The 22,480-nt window shown below is 42.4% G+C and overlaps 2 protein-coding genes across 8 annotated transcripts in view; both read right to left on the reverse strand.

The window, feature by feature from the left end:
• Positions 1-401: 401 nt before the first annotated feature.
• On the reverse strand, positions 402-11,213 carry ADRM1 (ADRM1 26S proteasome ubiquitin receptor). Of its 7 annotated transcripts, none has more exons than XM_062505298.1 (9): positions 10,811-11,213; positions 6,234-6,444; positions 5,671-5,989; positions 5,145-5,231; positions 2,951-3,032; positions 2,492-2,721; positions 2,011-2,168; positions 1,223-1,325; positions 402-627 (listed from the first exon to the last, which is right to left on the reverse strand). In XM_062505298.1, exons 2-9 carry the CDS (start codon positions 6,441-6,443, stop codon positions 521-523), a joined length of 1,296 nt encoding a protein of 431 aa, XP_062361282.1. In that variant the 5' UTR covers position 6,444; positions 10,811-11,213; the 3' UTR covers positions 402-520. The 7 variants fall into 7 exon arrangements, with proteins under 7 accessions (XP_062361282.1, XP_062361284.1, XP_062361281.1 ...); XM_062505300.1 differs by lacking the exon at positions 10,811-11,213 and adding an exon at positions 7,133-7,165; XM_062505297.1 differs by lacking the exon at positions 10,811-11,213 and adding an exon at positions 7,008-7,133.
• The window catches only part of OSBPL2 (oxysterol binding protein like 2), a 33,054-nt gene continuing 18,778 nt past the window's right edge, over positions 8,205-22,480 (reverse strand). Inside the window, exons 6-15 of the mRNA XM_062505295.1 lie at positions 21,883-22,017; positions 20,792-20,889; positions 19,949-20,131; positions 17,310-17,417; positions 16,332-16,421; positions 15,569-15,689; positions 13,641-13,769; positions 12,791-12,914; positions 12,057-12,147; positions 8,205-10,866 (exon numbers count right to left, since the gene is read on the reverse strand). Of these exons, the coding sequence (XP_062361279.1) occupies positions 10,764-10,866; positions 12,057-12,147; positions 12,791-12,914; positions 13,641-13,769; positions 15,569-15,689; positions 16,332-16,421; positions 17,310-17,417; positions 19,949-20,131; positions 20,792-20,889; positions 21,883-22,017 (1,182 nt within the window). The 3' untranslated portion in view covers positions 8,205-10,763. The remainder of the gene's footprint in view (positions 10,867-12,056; positions 12,148-12,790; positions 12,915-13,640; positions 13,770-15,568; positions 15,690-16,331; positions 16,422-17,309; positions 17,418-19,948; positions 20,132-20,791; positions 20,890-21,882; positions 22,018-22,480) is intronic.

The raw sequence follows: 22,480 nt of genomic DNA on the forward strand, positions 1-22,480 counted from the left end.
CACTTGAAGCAGCTTTTTTCTCCCAAGACACCCAGTTCACTCGTGCACTTACACATCATATATATATTTGTGTGTGTATATATACTTCTGGCTACTTGGGGACAAAATCTTGCTTCTGAAATGGACTTGTAACTTATATCATTATATTGTGGGGGTTTTTTTATGAGGGGTAAATATTGTAAAATGGGTTTTTAACATGTCCATCTTAAATGTAATTATGACCTGTTTTTAAAGTTGTAGTATTAAAGATGGTCTTTGTAAATCGCTGGTACATACTTTGGAGTCAAATAAAGTTTTATGTTACTCTTTCACTTCACCGGGGGAGAGTAAGCATCAGGGTGAGGAGCTGGAAGAGGAATAATCAGCACCCTAGGGATACTATAGAGATTGGAAGAACAGTATGGCAGATAAAGAAAATTCCTTTATTTGTAGATTTATATAAGCATAATATGAAGTTAGTAATCCTACTGCAGTTGCTTAAGTTAGTATCTAGGAGTATCTGTAAGGAAGAGCAAATAATTTAATCTAAACTCATGTCTTCCTCTTCATCTTTCTTGTCCTTAGAGTCTCCTTCCTTTTGGTCTGACTTCACACTGTTCTGCATGGCTTTGGCAAAGGCTTCTACATCTAGAAGTTAAACACATGAGTTATTGTATTTCCTGGGCTGGAGGTTGTTGTCCATGCAAGGTTAAAGCTTCATTACTTAGAAAGCAAGCAGTTGCTTTAGTATGAATGAGCAGGGAGGAAAATTTTAAATAATAGTAACACACATCCAGATCTCTCTGACACAGCATTTTATGCACTTGAATTTTGCATGGGCATCCTAAGACCAGAATCCTTGCTATAATGGAAAGGGATGCCAGAGCTGGCCCTGACTGCGTTCACTGATTTCAGATGAATCATTAAAGACTCCCACAAGAAAGGCATTCCTGAAACAAGGTGACTCTGACACCTCCAGAGTCTTGTGCAGCTCTAGCAAAAAAACAAAGCCAACATATCTCTGCAGAACCCCAACTTCTCTTAGTGCACATCCCAACTCACTCTGGCTGATGGGAACACCTGTCCCACCTTCCTTTTCCTTCAGCAGTCAGCTTGCAGACTCAGGACTCTCAGGGAGAGTTAGAGAGAAGCTGATCCTTACACCCCACATTCAATGGCTGTGTGCAGTGCCACCACTCCCAACAACTCCCTCTCTCCTGCTCCCACCAGCACCAGCACTCACCGCCTTTATTTGCTGCATCTACTGCCTCTGTAGGTAGCCCAAACTGGCTCATGAGTGGGCCCAGCTGTCCTGAAGCTAAGGCAGCACTGAACATGCTCAAAGCCTGTGGATTGGAGTCAAAAGCATCAAAATAAAGTTTGCACCAGATTCCTGCAGCAGTTACCCCAGGAGGAGAGCAGTCCTGTCAGGGCAGGGCTTGGGAACAGATACACAATAAAATAATCACCAATTACATGTCCCTCACTTCCTTTTGTCTGCATGGACCTTGCTACAGTTTAATCTAAAACTGTCATTTTGGCTACAGAAATTTTGCAAATGGACAAATTGCAATCAGTTCGTGTAAATTACTAGTTCAGATTGGTCTGTAAGAGACCAGCTTTTATCACACACAGTATGCTGCAATTAAGGACTGGTGTTTCAAGGGATGTAGGGTAGTAACCATGAGCATATCCTCCCTTCAGTCACCTGAAATTACCTTTAAGGAGCCAGTTGCTGAAAGGGAACAATGAATTTGGTATTACTCCTGTCATATGCCAGAGAGCATTTATAGTAAAAAGAAAGGTAAAGCCCAACTCCAAAAGAAAAAGTAAAAACCATTCCTATCTGCCCTTGAGTGACTGCAGGAAGAACTAGTGCTCCATTAAACCATGTCCCTCCTCCTTTCCACTTCCACTGAGCAACTTCCCCCTCTGAACAGTGCCAGGAACCTGGAAAAGCAGGGCAAGGTGAATCAGGAGGATAAGAAAGGGGGAAGGATGAGTGCACTTCCCCCCAGAGCCAGCATCTACCTGCTGGAACTGAGGAGACGTCAGGGTGTTCTGAATCTCTTCCGCAGTCTGTGGCAGGGATTCCCCTGAGGGAAGGTAAGGCATCAATCGCTCCTGAACTTCAGCGTTGGCCAGGATGGGAGCCATGATCTCAGGAGTCAGAACAGCTGCCAGGTCCACTAGGAGAAAACAAAGGGTTGGTCATTAGACTACACCCAAAACCCCATGTTTTTGTCATGTAAATCAAATTATCTAGTCAGGGTCTGAGTATTAAAACTTATTAGTATGCTGCTACCATATTTTTTTCTCTCAGTTTTGAAGTGACAGTAAGTATCCTGAAGCAGTCAAAACCAGCACTGAAATTAAAAAAATCAAAACACCACCACCAAAACCAGGAACAAAAAAATTAAGTCCTTTCAAAGCAATGTGGAACAGGACAGGACAGTAAAATAGCTCCAGAGGACTCCTGAATCCAGCAGCTGCCTGGTCAGAGCACTGTTACCTTGCTGTCCTCCTGCTCCAGATGGCACATTCATAGTAGCTAAAATGTTCTGAAGGTCACTCAATTGAATGGGCTGGGTTGGGCTTGTGGCTGAGCTGGTTCCATTACCCGAACTGGGAACAGGGCTGGGACTGGTCACGGAGGCAGCCGCAGGAACGGACGGGGCAGGCGTCACACGGGTGGAAGAAGTCGTGGAAGATGGAGTCACTGCAGCCGACTGGCTGCGAGAGCTGGCCAAGATAATTAGGATAATTAATTCCCTGCACAAACCTCTTGTGTTCTGAAAAGCTTCTTTTCAAACCTTTACAATACAAAAAACTCCTACACCATTTTAGAGAGGTATATAAGCAGCCTTGATTCCTACCATATTCCCCATTCAGTAAGCCATGATTCCTCCCACAGCAGTGCCAAGTTCACACTACAACAGCCCTGCAGGCCCAGGGAGACAAGGCCTCCTACCTCGATGATGAACTGCTGGCTGGGGGTCCCCCACTCCCGAGCAGACTGGCCAGCCCAGGCCCCGTCAGTGCGCCCAGCCCACCTTCCATAAACATGAAAGAAGAAGAGGTTTAGACATTTATTTCTTCAGGTTTTCTGCACCTCTCTTGTCTAGAGAGGCTGCTCTTGTACCTGAAAGGTTTTATTTGCTAAAACAGAGGAGGGGGTGAAAGAACCCAACCCACCCTCCCATCCCCTTCCATAAATTAACAGAATCTTCTTTTCTGATCTTGCACCCTCATTAGAGAGCTGAACATCTCAGCAATGACTCAATTTCTAGGTGTACACAAGGACGAAGTTACTCTGGTTTGTGCTGTACATACATCATTGCAACACAGCCTTCTCCTCTTATCTGCTATACCAAAAATCCAGCTTTTTTATCAACTTGAAAACCGAGGCCCTCAGCAGAAGACCCCAGAGGCATCTTTGAGTCGCTACCACTCTCTCCTCACACACCAGGGGTTTGCAGCTTCAAACCTAACACAGAGATGCAGCAACAGAATCAGCCAAGCTCTTAAACACTTCACAGGCAAAGGAAGGACAGCTCCACACCCCAAGTGCTCTCAGGGGAACAGCCAGCAGGAAACCAACACCCTTATGCCAAAGAAACCAGAATCGGCCTCCTCCATCACACATCCCAACTACCAAGGACTTGGCACAGTCAAGAACCTCAGCTGGGAAAAGGCCTGGCTACTGGGCCCCTGGAATTGTCAGGGACTCCACCGTTCCCTTACAACTTCTTTGAGCCACATCAATCAATTACCCATCAGCAGTTCCTTGCACCACACCTCTTTATACACACAAAGCACCCACATTTCTTGCACACCTTTGTGGGAGCACCTGGGAAAAGAGGACAGAACAGTCCTCAGTGAGCAAACCCCAGGTCAACTGCAGCTGTAGACCCTGATGGTCAGAGAGCCCCTGCCAGTCCCACCTTGTACAGGAACAATCCCATGGAACCAACACTTCCTATCACTCATCCCAGAGCCTTGTCAGCAGCAGGCACAGCAGGTGAAGCTCACCTGGCTGCACGACACACTGCTCTGCTCCATTTCACAGTAAAAGTGACCCAGGAGCAGGAGAGCTCCTTTGGGGCTCTGCAGAGCCCCAAGAGATGCAAAGCAGATGTGAAGAAGATGACACTCCCAGGGGAAATGATCCCCAGGGATTCACCACAACCACTGTTTGCAGCAGCAAGCAGATGGTTCTCTTTCTGTTACATGTCAGTCTGGCTTATAGCTAGATGTAAAGGCAAGGAAAGAAGAATTGCTGAGGAAAAGCGTTGAGAAAAGGAGGACAGTCTCAGGATTATGTGAAGCTTCAAGAGGAAGATCTTTTCCAAACACATCTTAAGAGGCCAGATTTTTCCAACACTAACATGAGATTTGCATCTGAACACGCCATCAATATGAGACTTGCATCTGAAGCAAAAAAAAAAAAAAAACAAAAAAAAAAAAACAAAACACCAGCCAGATCCACAGAAATGGACTTCTGAGCTTTATAAAGGCCAGAACCTTTGTCACTGCCATTTGTGTGCCTATTTGCACTCGAGGGTCTGATCTGTCAGAAAATGCTCCTGGAGCATGGACAGCATTGAGAACAGACCACACCAGAGACTCCAACACAGCCCTCAGCCACTTCAGAAACCAGTGACTGCAGCTCTCCCCAGGACTGCCCAGGAGAGAAAGCCCAGCCCTGGGGAATGCTGTGGGGTGGGACCACTCCAACCTTCCTCTTGAACTCTTTCTACTTTGCACATAAATATTCACTGAATCAGAGACAACACAAGTAATTCCACAGCTTGGTAACCAGCATATTCACCAGGAACAAATCACTGGTTTTCAGCCCCTTCTCCAGTGAATATTTAGGAAAAAGAAGAAGAATAGTAGAAAAAAAACAAGGGAAAAAAAGCAGAAGGTTCAGTGCAGCAAGGAGCAGAACTACAGTTCCTTGCAGATCAAGCCCTGAGATGAGTGCTGTGTAGAATATAGTACCCTTTTTCTGTCCCTGAACTCATCTCTGAGACAGGGCCTTGCCTTCTCACGTGAAAGAAGCGCTATTGAGATCAATAGCACTACTTGAAAATATTGTCAGGTAAGATTTAACCTGGCAGGAGAAAGTACCATTTTGGCATAAAGATATTAAAGCATTTTACCAAGTCCTCCTAAGCCCGTTGGTCCGATCAGCTGCATGAGCTGGTTATGGCTCATGTTTCCAAGAAGGCTTTGCAAGCCACCCTCACCTAAAAACAAAAACATTCTGAAATACAACATATTCACATAGTTTTTTTTTTTTTCACAGCACTCCAGCTCAAACAGCAGGAGATTAATTGGCATCACATTCTGTATGGAAAAACAGTTTCAAGTGTTTACTGATTCATGATCTTCATAAAAGATAAATGTAACTTGGCTTCATAAAGAGGTAAGACTCCAGAGAATCTACTGGAAACAAAGAGATTTCTCCTGGCAGTCTTAACTTCCAGCCTACACCTATTTTAACAGCACAGTTTATTCTGCTAAAAGCATGTTTATGCTTCTGGTATTAACACTGTCCCCAACTCACCCTCCACAGCCATCAGGATTTCTTCCTAAGGAACTCTAGGGGCTTAGTCTAGACATAAATTTGAAGGGAGAGAAAAAAAAAAAAGCCTCTGACATGAAGGAGCAGAGAATGGACTGTACCTCCTAGTGCTGAGAGCTCATGGCCTCCGCTGGCATTCCCACCCAGTGCCCCTGGCATGGGGGGATTGTTGAGATATTCATTCACCTTACGGCAGTGCTCCTCATCCTTGTCTGTCTTCGGCTCCTGCAAGAGAATTGCTCTGGCATGAGTCATACTGGGGGTATTTTGATCCAAGACCTTTGTCATTGGCTTCCCACAAACCTGCATCCAGAAGAAGAGTCGTTTGGATCCTGCCTTGAACTTCAATACGTACACACGGCCTGTGGTGCACTGTGGGACTCTCTTGAACTCACAGTCATCAGGAAAAATAATCAAATCCTGGAAAATGCGTCAGGAGAAACAAATGTTTGAGAAAATACATCAATATTCCTTTTCACCTCCCAAATCCTTCTGCCTTCCTCCACAAACTTCCTTCCTGCTCCTCAGAGCACAGAGGATGTGGAAGTGCAGGTCTCTTGGTGCCATTCTCACCCTAATTTATCCTGGAAGACTTCTTTCCACAGTGCCAGCAGATTGGAACATGACATAACACCTCAGCACTGAAACACAAGCTCATACTCACATCCTCCACATTGCCTGAAGTCCTGTCTTTCCAGCAGAAGTGAATGAGGGAATCATCGGTTTGCTGGATATAAACAAGGCCTTTTCTCTTGTCTGGAGTTACAGTGCTGCCTTTCAGGGACATCTTCCCTGCTCGAAATTCCACCAGGTATTTGCTCGAGGAGCCACGAGAGCCTGGCACCAGGCTTGGAAATAACGCACCTGAAGACATCCTGGAAAGAGAGCAGCAGGTGTGATGAGAAACCTTCCCATATCCTCTCTTCCCAGTATCAAATTCCAACCTTTACCAGCTGGCTTCAAAAAAGCAATCTGTCCCACTGCCTGCAGAAGTCCAGGGTGATTCAACTGAGCTAAAGCAGACCCCTAGATGAAGACAGGAGGCTCTACAGCCCTGCACTAAAGGACAGCCTGGGTGCTGAGGCACTTGAAGCCACCGTCCCCCGGCGCTTGCTTCTTCAGTTCGAACCATGTTTCAAAGCAGAAAGCCCTATTGTATCTTCAGACTGCGGCTCCAGCATCCCCGCAGAGCTCCACAGGCTGCCCCGTACTCCACTGACGCTCACGGCGGCCTCCCGACCCCCCTTCCCGCACTGCCCGACCCGCGGGCCTGGCGCTGCCGGGCCCGGCCGGCCCTGCGGGACTGTGCGGCTGTTCCCGGGGTCGCGCTGCGCTCACAGCCCGGTCAGCCCCGGCCTCACCGCTGAGCAATAGTCGGAGCCGAGCCGGGACAGAGGGGCTCGCGGCCCGGCCCAGGCACCCCCCCACAGGCCGCGACCTTCTGCCGGGCTCCCCGAGGCCGCCGATGCCGTCTTCCCCTCGGCTTCTCCCGGCAGGAAACCCCCAGCCCGGCCGCTGTTGGGCGTGCGGTCCCGGGGTACCGCGGCAGGTCCCGACCGGTACCTTCAGCCTCCTCCTCCTCCTCCGCCGCCTCAGCTCTTCCGGCCCCGCGCGCCGGAACCCCGCCCCACGCAGGGCGCGCTCCGCCGCGGCTCCGCGCTATTGGCTGGCGCGGCTGTCAATCAAAGGGGGCGGGGCGAGGCGCCCCTGCTGTGTCACGGAACATGGCGGCGCTCCCCCCTCGCCCCCCCCCAACCCCTCATGACCCCCTCGCCCCAGCACAGCCCAGGCCCAGCGCGCCTCCGACAACACTTCTATTCCCGGCACACGCAGGGAATGGTTACACAAAGAAATCCTTCCTCGGGAGGCACGCCGGGCCCATGGCCAAATGCCGGGTTGCCTCACGCTATTCCAGTACTGCTTCCCCGACGCAGCTGGCAGGTGTTTTCAAGGAGCCGGCGCTGTGCAGTGTGGGGCCTGGTTAATACAGGTGTGTTCCCAACCGCATTGCTGTATGACGTCTTGGGTTCGTTTTCAAAATAAAAAATTTACTGGGAAATAGTTTTTAATTATTAAACAAGAATAAACAGTTCTCTTCTAGGATAGATGGCTCCTGACCTCGTTAATCTGGGTGACAAGAGTTCTGTAAATGCTGGATGTGTGAAAAGCTGCTCCTCATTTACAGCAGGACATCATCTCCAAGATCCAAGTGCTGTACAGAAACTACCAATCTAACTTCCACATTTATAACATTTTTTACGGGAAGTCCACTCTCTCCCCAGCTCCAGCTCACACCTGGCCTCTCCATCATCACACCAAGGTGAGGTCTCAGTGCTGGGAGCACTCCTGAGGCTCTTCCCACTGCCAGTTCCAGCCACTGCAGGTTCTGGATCCTGCTGGCGCTGTCCTGCACCTCCATCACCCCACGGCCTGCAGGGCAAAGGTGCTGAGGAACAGAGTCCACTATGGCTGGACACCTCCACCCAGGGCTGGAGGTGTTCAAAGCTCCAATTTAAACCATCTTTGTCCAGAACATCATAATGAAACCAAGGTACAGCCCCAGAGCTGGCCAGAGTGCTCCTGGCCTCCCACCCCACCAGCTGCTCACAAAAATCGCTGTCACCATCCAGAGGCCCAAAGGGTATTTATTAAGTATTTATTATAATTTCTTTCTAGCTGGTTTCTCTATGTAGCTGTATTAACATATACTAACACAGTTATCTTATATACAGTGTTTAATCAAGTTATAAAAGTGACATTCTTTCAAAAGGTGCAAAGTTATTAATGTTTTGACACGTAAACTACTGAGGCGAGATCTGCATCGAAAATAAAAACTTTTGGACTTTGAGAGCATTAGGAATGCCAGGACTGGCCAAGCAGAGCTGTGTCGGCAGCACAGGGAAAGGGTTCTGAAAGTGTTGCCAATGAAGAACAATAAATTAAAAGAATGGGTTTGGAATCAATCTGAAATTTTACTGAAAACTTCCGACTAAAGGGAGGAAACACGGGGGTGAAGATGTTAATAATGAAATGTTCTTACACTGGAAATGTTCCCAGTTTCTTTTTATATCCCATGAAGATTCTATACTGAATGTTGGTACAATTGTTTCATGCTTTCACATAATGACAAGGCTTTAGGTCTTTGAATTTAAATCCTGGCTTAGACAAAAGGGATGCTAACCTGTACACCTCCTCTTAGAAACAGAACATCTGCATAGCTTTTTGCATTCAGGCAATTTCTATTTATATACATTGTTTTAAAATCATCACTCCAGCATTGAACATACTATGTAGTTAAAGCAAGTTTTAAACTCCCACTGGTCTAATATGTGATTCCTTTCAATCCTCACCTAACAAATTCCCTATGGCACACGCAGTATGTTTGGAGAGGGGTTAACAGTGTCTGACACTGTCATTAAAGCTCAGGTTTTTATCAAAACTATTTTTATGCCATTCTGTGTAGATCAGCAGTGTCTTCTCAGAAGTGACTGTGCCCATGCAGGGAACAAACACAATCCCTCTGTGCCACTAAGTCCAGCTCAAGTTCAGGGGACTTCCATCAACAAAAGGTACAAATTTTGGCAACAGAATCAAGTTGCCATGAACAATATACAGATTCTGCCCCTCTTTACTGCCTTGAAGTTTTACAGCTTCTCTTATTTTTCCAATCAAGACAACTAAATTCCCCCAATTTTAGCCTAATTGTTGTACACAATTTGATAAAATAATTTCTCTATGAATATGTTAATTTTCTTTTGCTTTTTAATCCTGTGGCTGAGGGAGAAACACTTCAAAAATCTACTTTCTGGATGAAATCACAGATGTTTTGGGCACAAATCAGACCAGTTCTTTCTTGAACTCTTCATGTTGCTGGCACTTAACACCAGCAATTTCTGAATTACTGTAAACCTCACAGCAGCACAACCACTCTCCATTTTTGCCTGGTTACTCAATTAAAAACTTTCATAAAAGAAGCAGCAACATTAGGATTAGTTTTAATTACTGGACGTAATTTTTCAAGCCTCTCTCCCTACCCTGGCCCCTGAAGTGTACCACTTGAAAGAAAATGAATTCATCAGTTCAGTAATTGATTATTTCCAGTATTATATGGCTTCAATGGTTTGATATGGAACAAAAAAAAAAAATCCCACTTTTTGATATCACATGCTCACAGGAAACTTGTAATAGGTATAACTCTGCCAAAGCTTTAAATTGATTCTGCTTTTTCACAACATACAAAACAGACATGACCTAATAATGAGAAACATGCAAACCAAAACTTCCCCAAAACATGAACCTGTGTGTATACACACATGGAAGTGCTTCCAAAGGAAAGTTTAGTCTAGAAGCATACACAGTGCCAAAGCTGCCAAAGGTAGTGCAGAAGAGTTAAGCCTCCAAGTGGTAGCAAGCAATATACTGTACATTGGAACCACCTCGACACTCCTGCTATTGCTTCCAAAGCTTCTCCTATGGTAAGAACAGCATTTGACCTCAGGAAAAGCACATTTTGGGTGTGCCCCTCCCTTCTCCTAACGTATGCTCTATGGGATTTATCACAGGTATACAGTTTAATGCTCACAGTGTCCCAAAGTTGTGAAGACTCTTAACAGACAACTACAGTGTGAGAGGCTTGGGCTGGGTTTTGTATCCCGAGTCTCACGGTTATGGAATTGTTGAGAGCGGGGCCAGGAGCTCCTGTCCCCAGCGAGTGCTACATACAGTACAGGGAGTGGGACAGGACTGGGCTTGATCCTGTTGGTACCACGTTGGCTTTTCATCCCTGCTCCGAGTGCCAAAAACTTCAGCTTCTTCACTATTGTACTAAGTAACGAGGAGATTATCTCTACTTTATTTATGTAGTTTTCAAGGATGTTAAGTGCTCTACAGATACAGAGTATCCTCCTGCCAGAGAGTAAACTAGGAGAGGAAATGGAGAACCAAAGATCCCTCTAAAAATTAGTGAAAACTTGATGATTTCAGATGCAGCTTCATGGAATGAGCGCAACAGTATTTAAATATTTGGCAATCCAACGTTAGTGATAATTAAATCATTGATTGTTGACTGATAGGATTTCTGTTAAAATTTACTTATAAAAGCTGGTTTTTGCTATCAACAAAACCAGAGTAACTGGCTTGGAATGAAATCTATTAACTAGATGTCCGGATGAGATGAGCAATTGGTTCTGGAATTTCAGTATATGTCTGGACAGTCTGAGAAATTTCTATCAAAATAGCCACCTGAGTACAGCCAATCTGGAGTCCCAGTGTATGGGTTAGTGCCTTGATGAAACCATCTGTAACACAAAAAAAGAAAAAGGAGAGAAACAATAAAAGAAAAAAGCAAACAGAATGAACAGTTATTAATATGGAAAAAAACCCAAAACCCCAGTGTTGCTTCTTTCACAAAACATTTTAAAAATATACTGGTATTATTAAAAAAAATCTCAGGAAATATTCTGAACATGAAAATAATTGAACTTCCTACACAATTATCACCACCTTGTAGAGCACCTTTTATTTTAGCATAAAGTCAGGGAGTATGAAATGGGTTTTAATATTGCTGTCCTATTCCAAGTAAAAATAACACTGCACTCTAGATTATATATATTAATTTTTACTTTAAAAGAATGCCAAATCAGTTACATAATCATTTTTTTAAATTTTTCCCAAGAGGAAACAGTTTCTGTTCTACGGAGCTGTGCCCTGCACAGAACATCAACAGCTGCTCGCTTTTTTAACCACGTTAACAAAAAACTATTTTGTATTCACTGGAAGAAATTTTTCAAGGCATTAACTGGAATTAATCTGTAGCTATTCCTCCAGGCATTGGGAAAAGAATGCTTTCTCTTCTGAATTTCATAAAATCATGCAGCATCACAAAGTTCTTGCCTTTGAAGGAAGCAACTGCAGAGAGTGGCCATGAGCACACACTTGACTGCACAGCACTAGCAGCTGTGAAAGGCACCCTGTGGGAGCAGCAGCCAAATCACACATCACTCCCTGATGCACTCTGTGACTCATAAATCACTTGACTATGCAATCAAAAAAGCAATTTCTGAAGTATCCAAGTCAAGAAATCCAAAGACTGTGCAAATAAAAGGCCCTAGAGGGCTACAATATCTTGCTCAACTCCCAAAAGCTGGACATGAATTGGTTAAAGCAGAGATGACACTTAACATTTTAACATTCATTTTAACAAAAACATGACCCCTGTAGGTTTAAAAAAAAAATAATCCAGCATTACCGCAGTAATTAATTATGACAGGTTTCAGCATTTATTATTAGATAATTTGTCCAGGACAAACTTATCAACAATTTTGGCTTCCAGCTACATACTTAATTGTTGACCCAGCAATGCTTTAAGTGACACTACAAATTGTGCTGTCATGGAAGCAATCAGATGTGCTGTCCTGAATAAAAACAATTCAAGCAGTGCACCCAACTATTCCAATCTTAAACTAATTCCTCCCTCCTTGCTCCTTACCGTGTGTGCCATTCCACCTCGTCCTTCGCACGCTCCTTGCGAGCAGCTCTTTGTTTCTCTTCTAGTCTCTCCTTCTCTTTGCTTGCCACATCTTGCCAATGTTTCAAGAGAAATTGGTAATTTAGCAAAAAAGAAACAAAAATGCAGAAAACAGAGGAAAGACCAGAGAAATTAAACAGAATTCATTTAAGCATGAGAAAGCATTTACTGTACACAGTCTTCAGCAACAAAAACCTAAAAATAGTTTCAGGAAAGTTGCTGCTACAAACACAGAGCTGAAACTGGAATGTTGGTGTTTTCTCTCTCAGAAACACTGCACTGAGGCAGCAGGGATGAACTCAGATTAGGCATAACAGAGAGAGTGATTTTTTTCACTGTTTGGCCGTGTGTTTCCTGTGACAAACTCCAGAACAGCAGAGCACGTCTGCTCACCACATCTCTCCAGACAAACTCCAGAGCAAGGGGAGCATGTCTGCAGCTCTTCCCAAGCTAACAAATATGCAAACACATCATAACACAGGATAGCAGCCCTGGGATCCAGGGATGCATCTGCTCTCCCAGGTTCTTCTGGGGAGAACATCATACACTGTTCAAAAGCATGTTCAGTACACAGGATAAAAAAGACTTAAGGCTGCTCTGGGAACAAGAAAGTGAAGACTGCTTCTTGCATTGACCTCCCTTCAGCCATCCCTCCCAAAAATTACGTGCAAGCATGCCCTGCAGCAAACACATACCCATGTTCCCATTCTCCATGTTCCTGATATCTGGGCGGAGCCGGCAGTCCGTGGGAGCCAGGATCGCTTCCATGCCCGTCTCCAGCTCATTGAGGCTCACAGCAAAACTGGTGAAATTGTACATCTGAAAAGCAAATTAAAGAGAACACACAAGTTATTCCAGCAAAGCAGTGCTGGGATCCCTACAATGAATGGATACAAAAAAACTTCCAAGAGAAATTGCTGAGTCAAACCCCTACCAGCTGTCCTGAAGACAAGGTTAGATTCATATAACACCAGCTGGAATTTTTGTTGGAAGGGAGGAACAAGAAATGGCAGATGGGGACAGAAATCACAGTTTCATTTTTTAGCAGTCTTTGCTTGTGAGGATTAAGGCAGATCTTCTACAATATTGATATTTAACATCATGATTTTTAAGAGAAAGCAAAACAAAATCACCCACACCTAAAAGACCAAAAAGTCTTGTTGAAACTGTGGGAATTAATATCCAGCTGCCCAGTTACTGCTCCCTGTGGCAGCTTGTCTTGGAGCAGCAGGGCCAGCAGAAGGGAATGTGTACCCATATTCTAGCCACTCTCAGTGCAAAGATCTCCCATTAACATTAACCTAAGTCCCCAGACTCCCAGCTGCACTCAGACCATGCATTCCTTGAGCTCAGGCACAGCAGGGCTGCTTTCAGCACAGGACCAGAGCAGAGCTTGCTGGAGTGTAATTTCAGTGCAGCAAGAACTGCCAGAGCCTGGTCCAGGGCCAAGGAGTGACACTGCAACAAGGTGCCCTGGACCATGATTCATGTTCCCCTGGATAAGTCACCAGCAAGAGCAAGGCACAGGTTAATTGGAACAGTTACCTGTGATGAGTTTGGTGGCCTGCAGTTTATTCTCCAAAGCAATTTACTTCCTGGTATGAACTGCACTGTGTCTTGAACCTCTGGCATATCATCAGCCTCATCATTTTCAGATTTAATATCTTCTTCACTCTGAAACAGAGATAACATTTGGCAGAGGAACAAAGGAACATTGGATGGTTTAATTTAGGATTCTGGAGAATCTGTTCACATTTGAGATACTCAACACTCCTGAACTTCTGCCTCATCCCTCCTGTTTGCTTTTCCTCACTCTGCATACAATCCCTCTCATCTTTAATATTGTCTTGCTCCTGATATCCCTGAATAGTCTCCCAACATTTAAAGAAAACTTAAATCAGTAATAGTAATAATAATACATTAATGTCTTTCTGAAGTGTTTTCTCCAGCTTCCCTCCTATCTTATGCCATAGCTTAATTTCACCTCACATGACCATTATTTCTTCAGGTGCAAATGAGCAGAGACTGAAATTTAAACCAGCTCTCAAGTTAGTTCTTAAGTCATAAATAGGGCACACCTGTTTTTGGATAACACTTCACATTTGCAAAACATTCAGGTGTGCGGTTAAAAAAAAAGACAGGCCCTCATTTCACTCTGATCCAGACTCCAATCACATTATCACTGCCAGTTTTCTCACTGTGAAGATTGTGTCCTTAAGTTTATGAATACAGTGACTTTCCTTCAAAGTTCCTTTGTTACCAGCTGCACTGCTGTGCTGCACATATAAAACTCCACAGCGGTTCAGGAGGTTGCTCTCAGAATCTGAGAGAATCTGACTGCTGCAGGACACAGACAGCAGCATTGTGGAATTTTAGAGGATCTCACCATGAGAACCTATTTAAAACCACAACAACCAGAAGGGAAGTTTGAGGCAATAACATCCTGCAGTGACAGTAACAGTTTTTCTCACTCCCACCCCCTTTCTATTTTCTTTCTGCCCTCTCTGACATGGCTCATTTGTTTCAACCAAAAATACCCTACTAGGTTAAACAGGGCCTGTTTTATACACTAGAAAACAGCTCAATATGGTTGAGTCTAATTTCAATCATTTGATTTGAGTATTTGTTATTTAAAAAGACACTTCTAGGCTACTTTCCATGTCAACATCTGGTTTACTATTAGACAGTTCCCCATCTAAATATAGTCTGAACAGGAAGGAAGGAAGGAAGGAAAGAAAGAGTTGATTTTCTTAAGATGAACAGAACCTTATTATTTTTTTTAAAAGAGTCAGAATACAAGCCTGTACCATGATGGAATCCAGAGACAAAAGCAAGGCCTGTTGCTGCTCTAGATTCTTCTGATGTGAATACTTTTAATATCAAGAGTGATTAGCTTCTGTTTAACTTTTCATTTTCAGTGAGTAACTGTTGATATAAGGAAGCCCAAAGTCCTCTGCTGAACCATACAATATTTCCCATTTTCCATGTGACACTGAGGTTTTGACAGCAATTTCCTTGACACTGCTTACACATGTAAGCAGTGACAGACTGACACTGACAGACCTGTTTGTTGTAAAGATTTTCTACATCACAAGTTCTGAAAATCTGCATCACCAAAAAGCACATCTGATTTTAAAAAATTATTACTGCCTTTACTGCCCAAATCCAATTATTTTACTGCTGGAGTTGGCAGTAGAGCCACTTCCCTCATTCAAGGATTGGACAACATGAGCTTGGGGGCTCATCTGATGATTTCTCTTTGACCAATCTCCAGCAGACACCATTCCTACGAGCTCCCTTCCATGCCAGCAGCTCACACTACAGCTTGCAAAGAGAGTGCCAAGTGCCTTCTCACTGCCCTGTCCAACTCCTACCAAATGACAGTTTTAACCCTTCATTCCCCTAAATAAAATGTTCTGATTTCATTTCTGACATTTCAGAATCTTTTCTTCCTAAAGAATCCTTCACCTTACCGACTTCTTCTTCTGCTCACTGCCTCTCTTCTCACTCTTTTTGTAGGTCTCGTAGGTTGTGGGATCAGTGCACCACAAACATTCTGTCCACTTGCCATAGATCACACACAGCTTCTTCCTGCTGCAGAGAAAGCAAAGGACACTGAGCTCTTCCTTCTGATTGAGCCTGCTAAGCCAAGCCTTGCACATTCTTATCTATATTAAATACTCAGCTTCCTACTTCACTGCATTTTATGTTTCTACTTGCAGATTTCACAGAATCACAGAATGGGTGATTCCTAGACAACACAGATGTTTGATAGGCAAAGTAAAGGTTTCAGCTCGTCCCAGCCCTCCAGAACAGATCCTCATGACAGTCACATGCTTTTGCCACTGTTAAATGAATGTGGGTACATGAAAGCCAATTATAACACAGAGACTCAGAGTCACAAAACAGGTTTGGGTTGATCAAAAACTTCTAACAACCACATTCTCATTATTTTAAACTGAAGACTGGAATTATGACTGCACAATAGCAAATTATTTGCACCTACTCTGCATCTTCCCTTTATTTCCAAAACCCAGACTGGAGAGTTTTTCTAATAATGCTTAAATATGATCATCCTGGAATCAGGGGGTTTAATACTGACACAGAGAACAAAAATGGGTTACAAACCACATTGCTATCAACTTTAAAGTCACATTGGTGTGGTCACTATGCCAGCAAAAGAAATGCCCCAGTGTTCCAAAACAGAGACACCAAGAGGAGGCCATTATCACTTACTGCTTGTCCTGGATGTATCCCTCTACTCTGTGAAGTTCTTTCCCAAACAGTCCACACGGTTTAAAATTAAGGACACATTTATCTCCAGTACTGTGGAGGAAATAAGTACATGCTTAGAGAGGCAAACCCCTAAATACAGCAGAAAATTTATTTTACCTTATTTAGCTTTTTAAATATAGTTAGTTAGCTAGTGGTTAGTTATATACACATATATATTTTTTTATTTAACTATGGTTTATTACCTGACCAGGGCATTAAAAATGGCAGACAAATTTCAAAATTCCACAGAACTAACAAATTTTGTGCAAATACAGGAGACAGGATTAAATGTTTGATGCTATGAGAAGTATCAAACAGCAGCTTGCTGGATTGAAGCTCTCATTTATTGACAGAGCAATGTGTGCAGGAGTAATACTTCTCACAGAATTACTCCCCTCATCATTCAGAAGGTGATTTATTTTATACAAGTAAAAAGCTCTGAAACAGGCAGTTGGCAGAGCAGTCAATGCTCTCTAAGTTCACATTTCCCAACTCTGCAGTCATTTTTCTGTGCTATGCCCTTAATTTAAGACATTCTCCATTATCTAAACTAAAAAAAGTGACAAATCACAATCAATACCATGGAGGTCCAATCTGCCTCTGGCAATTATTATATTTAATGGTTCTGGAGTTTAATTTCTGTTCTCTGGTAATGGGCCTGAATTTGGATGGGTAACTCACAAAAGTAAAACCTTTGCTCTCCATAGGCCATCTGCCTTTGTGCCTTTTCATTAATAATATTATGATAGTAAGCCCAGGCCTAGGGAGAGTTTGCATTTGTTGGGAAAAGAAACAACCCCACAAAAAGACAAAAAAAACCCCACAAGACTTTGGAGCTACAAAACAAAGCTTCCCGTGTCTGACAAAATTCAAAATCTGCTCTGTAACACAAATGACCACACCAATCCCTAGAGCCCCTGGGTTCATGATCAGCATTACCTGTGATTTACAATTTCTACCACTCCGTACTGCTCTAACCACAGTTTACCAATAATTACATTATGTACACAGCAGGTTGGATTTGTCCATGTGTAAGCTTCATTGTGCCTGTCAAGGAGAGAAGAGAAAGAAATCATTTGCTTGAGCTTGAGACCGAAGACTGTTTTCAATTCTGTTCATGGCAGGCAAAATATTTAGCACTCCTCTGAACAGCCAGCACTAAGCTTCAAAAGAGAAGAGAAACAGACTTTTCTTTAGAAGCCAACAATGTGCTGCATCCAAACATTAGTGCAAGTTAATAACATGATACTGCCCTCATTCCTCTCCCATCTCGTATGAGTTTTAAAGTTGCTGTGCTTTGGATTACAAATTTCAGCTCAACATAAAGAGCAGTCCAGGAATTCATCTTTTCTATTTGCATATTTCAAGTTTTAATGGTAAAACATAGTATTTGCAGGAGAACCAGACTAACAAACTAATGCCTAAGTGTCTTCTATTCAATTGCTGCAGCAGCAGTATATTGCATAAGTGGTTTCCACAAACATGTCACAACATCAGTATTTGAGGCCTGTTCCACTGCCAATGAAGGTAATTCTGGGGGTGTAAGTGGTTTTTGCTCTTTTTTAGTTGGCTGCTTAACACTAGTGGGACATAACAGCACTATAGCAAGCTCCACAAACATGACATTTTAAAATTCAGTTCAATTCTAAAAATTCTGCTCAATTCCATCTTTACCCAAAAATTTATTGAGAAGAAGGGAAAAAATCCTAGAATTCATTTTCCACTTGGTTTTGTTTTTGGTTTATTTTCTTGTGAAAAGCTTTTAAAGGTGAATTAACAGATTCTAAATCCTTTAAAGACATAATTCCATAAATGATCAAGAAGTTAAACAACAGGGTCCCTACTGTCACTAGCAGAGTCAAAGCCATCTATTCATACTCATCCTTCCACACTGGTAAGGGAAATACAGAAGTTATCTGGTGGCAATCAATCCATCCTAGAAAAGCTTGTAAACTTTGTTTCAACAGAAAATACAGAAAAAGCAGTGTCCTTTGTAAAAATTGTCTTCTACTTCAGTGAGTATGGAGAGAACACTCCAATGCAATATTTCTAAGCCATCTGTCATTTTCCAGTACAGAGAAATTACAGATCATTGAAGTCTCACTATTTCCCATAGCTCCTTTTCTTCAAGGAGTCATTTAGAACAATGCCTACTCTTCAGCTGGGGGGAAAAATACCAGAATCCCTCAAATTCATCCCTCAGCCTTTAAACATAGTTTTATTCCTGAACTATTCTGACACCAGAAGCTTTACAGCATAAACCAAAACACAACACAAAGCATTTATGATCAGGGCTGATGAACTGAAGCACTTTTTGTACTGGAGAAGTGAGAGAAAAGTGTCTTCTAAAGCTCTGAAAAATAGTCATGGTTAATATAAAGGCACAATTTAATACTGACTCACAGCTTTGCTTTCCAAACAACTTCTTGTTCACTCAAGCCTTGAGCAGTTCTCAGACTCCTCAAAGCAATAGAATGGTCTGAATCACAACACTGAGAGGCTCAAAATTTGACTTGAACTTCTGCTTCTAACTTGAAGCAATTATTTAAAATAAATGCTTTAACTGTTTATATTCCAGTTGAAATCTCAGCCTTGATTAGACTCAGCAAGAATTTTAATAGTCTTCTAAAAAAAGGTTCTCGAAGAAAACAAACATTATTTTGGCAACACCTGCATTCTGCACTAACATTCTCAGTTCCTTCTACATTCAAGAAGAAATTTCCTTTATTTCCATCACCATTTATCTCCAAGACCAGTTCATACTTTTATGAACTTTGGAATATTAGATGTCAACAGCTGAAAAATTAAACTACTTCCAAAGAAAGTACAGGAGCTATGGGAGGCAAGTGCTTGCTATGGGAGGCAAGTTGTTTTTTTATAGAAACCAAATGTCCAGAACTTTCTTAAGTCAACATTTCAAAACCACCTCAGAGTTAGGCCTTAGAAAGGCTTTTTATAAAAGCACCAAATGTAGAATACTTTATTTGCAACTGTTCTAGTGCATCCTCATGTCCCATTTGGGAAAGCTCCAGAGTCTTTGTGCCACTAGGACACAGAACAACTCGTGGGACATCACATAATTTATGAGAGACAAGCCTGGGAGCAAGCTGGAGAGACATTCTTGATTACAGTAGGAAGCTGATCCTTCTCTGCAAGTGGCAATCCTGACAAGTTTCTCCTGCTCCCTTACCACACAGAACAGTTCTTGTGAGATAACTCCTTCCACACAAACCACCAAAACCAACAGCAATACTGAAAACTTAGATGAGTGTCAACAGCCCAGTAAGAGAATTTGACCCCTGTATTTAAATTTTACATGCCTCCACAGAACTAGCTCTCACTAGCAACCAATTTGTAAGAAATGCTAATTTTCATGGTGGAGAAACTGGGTCAAATTGCTACAGCTATGGAAGCATAACACAAATTTAAAAAAACAGGTCTGAAATTAAGCAGTGAAAGTTAACTTGTAAATCAATTCTTACAACCTCTTCAGCAAGGGGTTTTTAGGTGATCACCTCTGAAAAGCCAACAGGATTATTACAATAAGTAAAAAAAAGTTACTTATTTCTCATACTCACTTCAGAAGCTCCAAAGTAATTGTTCCCCGAGGCTCTGCCTCTATACTCTTTCCCCAGAATTTTAGTTTGGGATAGATTGATCCATGAAATATGAAGTCCTTATTGAGGCCTTCAGAATAAAATGCACTAATAGGTGGGTGGTGGCTGACTTGTTCAGATATAAACCTAAATCCTAAGTCCTCCCTGGCAACAACAAAAAAAGAGCATTAAACACTAAGCATATTTTTAACATTGCAAGAGACAAGAGTTGATACTTAAAAAAAGTGAAGTATTTTTAGATTAAACTGAAGGTGAGACTTTTCTAGATCTGTGGCACATTTACAATTAATGAAATGAAAGGATTTCTACGCTGAACACTTTCTTTTTATACCCCAAACCAGATTTCTACCCAGAAAGGCACCTGAAGAAGTTTCACTGAAATAACTCATGAAATTACAGAAACCCTTTGGGCAACATGGAAAGGTCTGACTGAAAATTCTTTGCTGTACTGCAGACATATCACCCATTTATTTGAGGAAGTTAAAATCCTTCAGACTAATTTCTCTATCTGACATGATCAACAAAACAGTATTTAAATCAATTACTAGTGTCTGCTCAGGAAGTGTTTTTGGTGGAAGAACATGAACCAATTTTTCAGTAAATAATTCACAGAATACTCTGGCTAAAGTTAGAAATACAATTATTAGCTTTCATAACAACTTCTCAGAAATTCTGAGATAGTTTGAGGAAAAGAATTTTAGGTATACCCAGAAATATACTTTAGTGCTATTTTACTACAACCAAACCAGTCTGCTAACTCAAGAACACAAACAGCCCCAGCTCCCAGTTTAAAGTAACTACTACCTGGTTAATTCATAAGTTTCTCCTAACAGTGGGTTAAATGGTTTGCCAGTTCTCTCCCACTGAGAAGCTACAGCAGAAACTGCAAAAGCAGCTACAGCCTGTAAGCAAATTAAGAACACATTGTTATGAGAATAGTGCATTAAAAATCTAAGTTTAACATACTTTATTTGTTGCACATTACAGTATTTATTATTACAAAAAGGAATTGCTTTATATGGCTTAAGGCAAAAACATTTGTAAGTCAGTGGGGAAATAGAAGCACTTACTAAGAATCTCATTTCTAACAGGAATTACTGTCTGAGGTAAATTCTGCCTCACCTCCTTCTAGAAGATCACCCTGTTTTTTTAAATCTACTATCCCCCCCACTTCGACTGCCCCTCACCCCCAGCTGATTGGGAACAGAGCCTCACTCTCCTAGTGCCAGGTAAGAACTGTTTCTAGCATAGATGAGATTTCTTGAACCAGGCCAGCAGGTTCAGGTGACACTGAGGAGTTCCTGAAGGCTGGGAAACAGAGGCATGAACCACACAAACACAGGATCCAAGATAAACACTCCAGTTCCACTTAAACAAAACCAGAACTGTGAGCAACACCAGCATAACCTGATGCACACAGGTGTCACCATATTCACTTCCTGTGAGACCAGCCAGGTACTGCATCCTGCTCCCAATAACAACCAGTTTCAGAGAAGAAAAGAGTGGTAAATTTGTCTCTGTCACAACAATCTTTCATCCTGGAATTTCGAAATCATGAGGCCACTCAACAAAGAAATTTAGAGTGAGATAAAGTCAAGATTTCATCCTCGCAACACGTAAACCCACAAAAAGAGTCACAGTTAAAGAAATGAGTTGACATCTTTGGGCATGATCAGTTGTGGCACTTTCAAACTCTGTGTACAGCATGGAGGGCCAAAGTGTCACAAATATTTGACACAGCCACTATGAAAGAAGAAACTCATCTAGCCAGACAAATTGAGCATTCTTATAGTAGCCCCCAAGAAAGAAATACGCTCAAGTGAAAAACTGTCTTAAAGACTGGGAGAAAAAAAAACTTGCTTGCTAATTACCCAGAAAGTAGTGGGAGCTCTTACCTGCATTCTTTCCAAGGGATCTGCATGACTACAAGCCTTACTGATGAGGTATATATGCTCCATATATTCTGTTATCCTTTGAAGGAAACTCAAGGGCTCGTTGAAGACAATGGGCATAGTAATCTTGGACAGCTCCTACATAACCAAAGGGCAGGTTAACTTCTTAGACACAAAACTAAGTTAATAACTGGCAACAACAAGAATCTAGAAAATAAGTGGTGGGTGAGTTTATTTATAGTATTCCTCAAAGGATATTTGGCAAGTCTGTAGCAGACCTCCAAGTGCTACAGCTGAAAAGGGCTGGAAGCACTGCAGAACCCTATTTACAATCTGAAATAACAGCACAAAACATTGATCCAGCTAACCTAATAAATTCACAGAGAATGTTACCTTCTCTGCTGTGGTCTGTGTAAAGCAGGAGAGGTTCAAATTTCCCTAGGTAGCAGCAATAATGTGCCAAACAGCTCTGTGCTGATACTGAAGTTCCACACACTCCTTGGAAAACCTCATATGCTTATTTGCCTAAAATCTATCTGCTGTACTGCAGCAACCACAAATTATTTTCTGAAAGGAACAGTTACATAAAGAATAATACCTG

Source organism: Cinclus cinclus, chromosome 18, assembly GCF_963662255.1.
Source record: "Cinclus cinclus chromosome 18, bCinCin1.1, whole genome shotgun sequence".
Taxonomy (NCBI): Eukaryota; Metazoa; Chordata; class Aves; order Passeriformes; family Cinclidae; genus Cinclus; species Cinclus cinclus.